An 8,179-nucleotide genomic window follows, 5' to 3' on the forward strand; every position below is an offset into this window, starting at 1 on the left:
ATATATATATTTATTTATTTTATTATTAAATGATATTTTTTACTCATTTGGTTTTAAAATCATGTGTATCTTCTTATACTAAAAATGTTAAACCATTGATCATTAATTTTTAACATAATAATTTTAATAGTTTTAGTCATTTATTGTCGTTTTTAAAAATTCAAAATATAACATATACGAAAAAATCTAAATTTTACTTTTATAGCTAATTTGATTGTTTAATTTATTTTAATAATATAAAATTAAACAAAAAATGATGGAGGAGATATAAATTGTTATCAAATCTTTATTATTAAAATCATTAATTGTCATATATATATATTAGTCATTTATGGTAATTCCGTAGGTTTGATTTAAGGAAAGAAAATAACATATCATATCATTATATCATATAGTTTGACCAACTTATGTATCTAACAATATATAAAAATCGAATGTGGACCTACTTATTTTTCAATTGAATGTAATTGACTATCTAATTGAGTGTCACCTATGCATTGGGGCCTATTTTAATTAATATAAAATTAAAGTTACATCTTTTCAAATATTCCTCGATTAATATATATGGGATTACGAATTGAAATTCTTTTTTATTTTAAAGTCCTTTTTTTGTTCTTTCTTTTGGTTAATGGCAAAGGAAGACACTGAAATCGCATTTCGGCGATATCGTCTGTAGAAGCAATTGACGGCAATGTCCACACGTGGATTGAGTGGTGGAGAGGGAGACCTGGGAACTCGACATTGACTCCTAAGAAGATCCGAGTCCGACGGCTGCCACGTGGAATTTGGAGATTGGTGGGAGAGCGAAGGATTTCGCAGGGTTGACAAGCGACGGGAGGAGCTGGAGAACTGAGACGCCGAGTTGATTCGCGGCGGACTCAGCTTCTTCGGGTGAGATTACAAAGCTGGGCTTATCCATATATATATATATTTTTTTTAGCCAGCGGATTCTGGGTTGACCCGGTTTGGGTCGGGTCTTGGAACGAAATTGAGAGTAGTAGAGATCAAAGGAACTTTACCTAGTGTAATAGTACGTGTCGACCACATTAAACTTGGTCAAATAATATGGTTTAATAAATTGAATTATAGCTAGTGTCAGCCTATAGGAAGGAAGGCCTTACTCATGATGATGAAAATCAAAGATCGAGGTTATTAATTTTTCTTGGTTAAAAGTTAACAGACGGTTCTTATATACCCTAAGAATTTCACCCTAAAAACCCCCAATAAACATGCCCTATGATTACCCTTTCCGATTTTCCCAATCAACCAAAAGACTAGGGATGTTTTGTAAATCTCAATAAAAATGCTCCTGAGCTATTAAGGCTATGAGAACTGAAAACTGCTCAATGAACTCAAACCGCTATAACCCAAGACTGGTTTCAGAAATCATATGCTAGAGCTAAAGACCCAAGTACTCAAATTATAAGGAAAACGTCTGGAACCAAACCAAAACAAAATAAAAATAACATGAACGACTAGAGATTAGAGACTAAAAACAAAACCTGATCAAGATGAAACCAAACCGGACTTGGCAGCTAGTGGTTAACATCTTATAAAGATGAAACCAAGCCTGATCAAGAACAAAACCTTGCTCTTAGAGGGCCCAAACAAAGGATAACTCTTTGTTGCTAGTGGTTAACATCTTTTTTAATTTGAAACTAACATTTTTATGTCTGAACAACATCCCTATTATTTGTCTACATAGATTGTTTAATGATTTTCTCGATAATGTGGCATTTTGATTTAACAAATATTAACGGATTGTCAACTCCTGAAATTTTAGGCGCAAAATAAACATTTTTAGTGAAAATTTTAATAAATTTGAAACTTTTAAACTTGTATGTTAGTTCTTTAAATTTTGGAAACCAAAAACTAATATTTTATTGAATATCCATGATATATCGACCCTATAATGAGACTCGGGCAAGTGCCGATGACTCATGCAAAACTGCAATCTCTTCTCTCTCTCTTTTTCTGTTGATCACCAAATTTACTAAAGTTTGACTTTATATAGAGTAAAATCATGATTCTGTTTTAAAACAGTATAACACATTTGTCACTCCTTTGCTGATTTGTCTTGTAAATGGATTCTCCAATTTAAGTGAAACAACGAAGAAGAAAACCGATACCTTCATATTCCAACAAGTAACGAAGATTACATCTTAATTTAAAGCATTGACAATCTGCACAAATGGCTGTACAATAGAAAACTAACATAACGCCCTTTTTTGTCACGATACGTAAGGTAACGCCTAATATACCATAAATCAAGATTTGGTTATAAATTTCGTACGTATATAAAATTAGTTTTGAGGAGAACATAGTCAAATCTATTATAAACAAAACACAAAAGACCGTTAGAGAGAGAAAGGGATGACGAAGTGGAGTGTGGTGGTGATGATAGTAGTGTTGGTGATAGCTACCATGGAACGAGAAGCAGAAGGAAGTGTATGCTTATTTAATTGCTTGAAAAAGTGCCGTCACAAGGATCCTTCTGTGAGAAGATATTGTATCTGCGAGTGTGTTTTCTTGTGCACTATCGACTTCAAGAGCCCACAAGGCAATCAACTTGCCGAAAGAAAATCTTTCTACCAAGCTCTGAACCAAACATGCGGCCAAACACCCAATGCTCCATCACCATCACCACAGTAATTATTTATTTGTATTTGCGTTTATGTTTTTTTTGGGAAAAAAAAAAGATATGACTTTTCATGTTCGTTCTAGATAATATTGAATATGAGGGAAATCCACACTCATTTTTACTCTGAATCCCACTGGTGAACCTTTAAATTCATCTCGCCCTTTAGAACCAATCAAAGACACATAGATTATTAATTAAAAAATATTAAATTAAATAAAAAATAGCTACAAAAAATAAAAACGCTAATTTTAACGACGCTAACGCTTCCAACTAAACCCTAAACTATAAATCTTAAATTCTAAACCCTATACCCTAAATTCTAAACTCAAATCCAAACCCTAATCCTAGACCCTAAACCCAAATTATATACCCTAAACCCAAAAACTAGACTATAAACCTAAACTCTATACCCTAAACCCAAGTCCTAGATCTTAAACCCAAACTGTAAACTTTAAACCCAAACTGTAAACCTTAAACCCAAATTATATACCCTAAACCCAAAACCTTAACCATAAGACCAAACGGTCAATCCTAAACCCAAACCGTAAATCCTAAACCCAAAACCTATACCCTAAACCCAAATCCTAGATCTAAAATCCAAACGGTAAACCCTAAATCCGAACCCCAAACTTAGATGCTATGGGGTTTGGATTAAGGTTTACGGTTTGGGTTTAGGGTCTAAGACTTAATTTGGTTTAGGATATAGGGTTTAGGTTTATAGTCTTATTTTTTGGTTTAAGGTATATAATTTGGGTTTACGGTTTAGGATTAGGGTTTAGGGTATAGGGTTTAAGTTTAGGGGTTTGGATTTGGATTTAGAATTTAAGGTATAGGCTTTAGAATTTAAGATTTATGGTTTAGAGTTTCACTAGTGGCGTTAACGTCGTTAAAATTATCATATTTATTTTCTTAACCATTTTGTATTTAATTTAATGTTTTTTAATTAATAATCTATGTGACATTTTAATTGGTTATTAAGAATTGGGTGAATTTAAAAATTCACCGCCCTATAGAGTGAAACTAAGTTTTGTTCTTTATTTTACTCCACATTATTTTTTTCTCTCTCGTATTTTACTATTACTTCATCTTCGTTTTACCACTTTTTTACTCCATTTTACTTTTAACTTTTAAGTTACCAATCACACTCAATATCTCAATTAGAAGACGCAAGTAGACACTTAACAAAATAAATTTAATACCTACGCATTTATTTTCTTGTGTTATGTGTATAGAGAAGCTGACAAGATTTATGCATGTTGATATTGCAGGATGAAAACAAGCTTTAGTAAAGAGATACTCACGAGAGAAGATGTTCATGGCTAAATTCTCTAGATTTTGTATGAGTGACAAATAAAAATCAATAAAATCTTCAATTGTTTACTTTATTAAAGAGTTTTACAGGTTTACACACTCCTATTAACAATGAGATTAACTTGACTGTATAAATTGGTTCAATTATCTTTTATTTCTTCACAAACAATCTAACATAAACATAAAAAGCATGCTTTTTTGAACACAAAGTAATAATATTACAAGCTATTTTTGAATACTTCCAAAAAATGTATACACATGCACACTTTAGACCCAACCATGTTTTTATTTGCGGGAGAGATCCTCAGTCTGAGCATTCCTAAATGCACTACATGCAATAACATAGACCCAAATGAGAACAACGACAGTGATGATAAGTATGAGATTTGCTTTACGCCAATCTTGTCTTAGGTTTCCCAAAAGACCAGCTTTGCAGGAGTTGCAACTGTAACAAAGCTGGCTTTGATCGTTGCTCCATAGGTAACAGTCTGCATCTGCAGCCATGTTGGTTGGGTTTAACCACAGTGTCGGGTTGACGAAGTTGTAGCCACACGCGGTTGGTGGTTTGCAACAACCGGACTGTACAACACAAAGAAAATGCATAGTTAGCTATGTTAGTGGTAGAACATGGGAGATATGTAATGGAGACAAAGACTTTTGATTGTAGTTATCGTATTTTTTTTGTCAACTTTGTAATTATCGTATTTAATCATTAGTCCAAGTCCAATATTTGATAATGTCTAATTACTTTTCACATACAATAAGTCAAAACCTTATCATCTAGGCTTATTTAATTATTAGTGTTTCCAGTAGTCTTGTTACGGTGTACTTGAATGCCAACTTGCTAGAAACTAAATGAATAAAATATTCAAATGATTTAAATTTATTTGATGAACAGCATCAGAAATTTTGATTCGTTTAAAGATTAGAAAAGTATATGATCTTATTAGTTATTACCCCCATAACGAAGTATTAATGTCAGTTGAATAAAACGGGAATCTATTCAAAATGTTTTTCAGTCAAAAACATGAAAATAAATTTTAAGAGTGGCATTTTAAAAATAATTCTGAATAGAAAATGTTGAAATTTTGTCAAGTTTGAGTTGAGATTTTTACATAACAAGTATTGTGTCAGTTAAGTAGAACGGGAACCTATTCAAAATAACCAAAATCCAAGATTTTGTTTTAAGGCAAAAACATGAAAATGAATTTTGAGAGTGGCAAAAAAAAAAAAAGAAAAATTTTGAGAGTGGCATTTTAAAAATAATTCTGAATAGAAAATGTTGAAAATTTTGTCAAGTTTGAGTTGAGATTTTTAAAAAGATTATCTAAAGCGAAAATGGGATCATAAAATTATGTGAGTGGGACAATGACAAAGAACATAAAATAAATAAACAGCGAAAACCTATTTTATCATGTAACATATTGTGGGTGGATGGTGGATCCTTATGATAGTGTATGTTTTGAAATTGTGATTTATCTTACTAATCTTTTGCACAGTTGGTCTCCAGCAATTTACACACTAGTCTCCTAGAATATATATGGTTATATATATATAAGACATCTAATAATTTAAATACTAGAGCTTCAAGATAAGTTCTCTCAATAATTGAGACTTCATATGCCTAGAATTTGAGTAATTTAACATATAATTTGAGCTAATTGCAATATTTTCTGGATTAGTTTGTCCAAAATTTCAATTATTTTTTATTTTACTTTTAGTTTTCTAAAGGATAAGGAAATACAAAAGGAAAATAATTAAATCGTTAAAGGTACTACAAAATAAAGGGAATACAGAGAATAAGAACATTGCTCTTTTGGACTTCACAAAAGCTAAAGTGAAAAGCTAAACTTTTCTGAATAATGGACCGTTTCTTTTTCATTTATAAGAACAAAAACCGTAGGTCTCACATAATCTAGATATTGAAAAAATATTATCATTAAAATAATCTTAACTAATCATCTAATCTTTAATTACTTATTAAGGTGATATAAGCAAATGGTACCATTTAAAGGCAACTAACTTGAGATTTGAACTTTTGACTCATAGAGATGTAATAACCCATATAATCTTAACCTAAGATGTTAAGTTTACAAGTTAACTATCAATAATCATGAGTGCGTGAAATTACGGTTTTGATTGACTAGGGGACATAATTACCGTTAACATCACTGTTAACTACATTTAATGTGATTTATCTCTGCTAAGCTAACCTACACCAAATAACCAAAGGTTGCTTACAAAATAAGATAGAATATATAAAACAAACTACAAGAGTCAAATCAAACGGTATGAAATGTAAAATGTGGAGGCCAAATGTAACAAACTACAAGTTTCAGGTTCATAATAAAGAGAATAAAAGATGAAAGAGAGAGAACATGCCTGGAGAGGAGTGATGGAAGAAGAAGAGAAGAACTGATCAGCTGTGATGAACTGTTGGCTGAGCTTAGGACAAACGTTTGTATCAACCAAACAAGCCCTTATCTTCCCCCAGTTCTTGGAATCCACAACGTTCTCTCTCAGCCAATTTGAGAACCCTTCGAGCCTGTACTCTTTGTAACCTCGACCCGGAACTTGATACGACCCGTCGGGTCGGGTCACCACGAAAGCAAATATCAGAACCACCAGCAAGAGTCCGATCAGTATCGCCATACAGCACAAGTACACAGCCAGCAGAGTCTCCTTGTGCCTGAGAATGATTCAGAGTGATCATTTGAGCTCAAACGTTAGAATCAAACCGAAGCAAAAGTGTCTTGTCTTTATGTATTACTTACTGGTAGGCGCCGATGAAGCCGCAAGCAGAGACGACGAGGACGAGAACGCCGAGGACGACGACAGGCCAACGGAGGAGATTGACACACTCGTTGTCAGGCTTTGAGGCAAGCCATATCCCTGACGCCGTTATCGGTATCGAACATAGTAACGCTAGTAAGTTCAGTATTGCCGTTAAGTTATTCGCTAACGCCATTAGCTCTCTCTTTTGAAAAACTGAAGAAGTAACGAAAGTGAGAGGACTGTCTCTGTTTTTGCTTACTTCTTATATAAGGTCGGTGCCTTGGTGGTTAGAGATAATGGGCAGTGTGAACTTTGTTTTATGCTAAAATTTATACAACACGAGGTTCGGTCCGCTACAGTTATCCGGTTTAGTGCTGATTTAAAGGGAATGGATATGTGGTTTTATAATATTGTATCCTTTTTAACAATGTTCACTTTGTTGGAAAAGATGATTAATCATCCGTATGACAGATGTCTCAAGATGACTATCCTGGTCATTTATTTAATTCCTTTGTATCATTATCATCTGAAAGTTTTGTCTTTTTCTTTTCAATATTACCGACCTTTTCCACTATAAATAGTGATCCTCTCTCTTTGCATTTGTATGCATGAGAAGACATAATAAATAATTATCTCTCTCCAAATCTCTATCACAACTTCCTCTCACATTTTGTTCCTATTTTCTATATATACACAAATAAATATAAATACCACCTCACCTTTATTATACAACACGTTATCAGCACGAGACTCTGACCAACTGAGGCTTATCAATCCGAAAATTCTTAAACCAGCAGAGGTAATGTTTAAATTTATGTATTTCAATATACTTAATTTATTTAAATTTTATTATTATTTTGGAGTGAGAGGCTGGACCTTCTCCGTTTATTTTTCGGGATGATAGGCGCTGCCTTCCCCGACTCATCGTTATGGTAGGCTATGCTTTCACGATCAGAGAAACACGTGGTAGACTTTGCATCCGTGAATAAAAATAAAAGGTCAAAAATGGCAGACTAAGTCTCCTCAGACTTTGAAATAAGTAAAAGTCAAAATGGTAGACCATGTCTCCTCGGACTTTGAAAAATGATCAATATGGTAGTCTATGACTCCTCGGATCATGTGGTAGGCTGAGCCTCCCGATTTTATTTATGCTATTTAAATTCCTGCAATTTAAATTTATGCTTTTAATTTTTGCATTTAAATTATGCATTTAAATTCCCGTCTTTACTATATTTATAATATTATTCTATGAATACAGTTATCATGTCGAATTTGACAAAGCTCAAAATTAATGCCCTGGATATTACGGGAAATAATTATATGACCTGGGCAGTGGGTGCAAAGATGCACCTGAGAGGAAACGGGCTTTTGGAAACCATCGATTGTTCAAAAACGGTGTCGGATGAGAAAAAGGCTAAGGCCATGATATTTTTACGACACCACATCCATGAT

At 33.1% G+C, this 8,179-nt stretch overlaps 1 protein-coding gene across 1 annotated transcript; it reads right to left on the reverse strand.

The window, feature by feature from the left end:
- Window positions 1-4,096: 4,096 nt before the first annotated feature.
- On the reverse strand, window positions 4,097-7,004 carry LOC106316312 (tetraspanin-2). The gene is made up of 3 exons (XM_013754190.1): window positions 6,727-7,004; window positions 6,335-6,641; window positions 4,097-4,531 (listed from the first exon to the last, which is right to left on the reverse strand). Exons 1-3 carry the CDS (start codon window positions 6,918-6,920, stop codon window positions 4,238-4,240), a joined length of 795 nt encoding a protein of 264 aa, XP_013609644.1. The 5' UTR covers window positions 6,921-7,004; the 3' UTR covers window positions 4,097-4,237.
- Between the last annotated feature and the right edge of the window lie 1,175 nt (window positions 7,005-8,179).

The sequence above is a fragment of the Brassica oleracea genome, chromosome C9 (assembly GCF_000695525.1).
Source record: "Brassica oleracea var. oleracea cultivar TO1000 chromosome C9, BOL, whole genome shotgun sequence".
Lineage (NCBI taxonomy): Eukaryota > Viridiplantae > Streptophyta > Magnoliopsida > Brassicales > Brassicaceae > Brassica > Brassica oleracea.

Coding starts and splice junctions, on each gene's coding strand:
- LOC106316312 (XM_013754190.1), bottom strand. CDS start 6,920: ATGGCGTTAGCGAATAACTTAACGGCAATACTGAACTTACTAGCGTTA. Junction 6,642..6,726: donor GGCTTCATCGGCGCCTACCA/GTAAGTAATACA, acceptor AATCATTCTCAG/GCACAAGGAGACTCTGCTGG. Junction 4,532..6,334: donor CTTCCATCACTCCTCTCCAG/GCATGTTCTCTC, acceptor TGTGTTGTACAG/TCCGGTTGTTGCAAACCACC.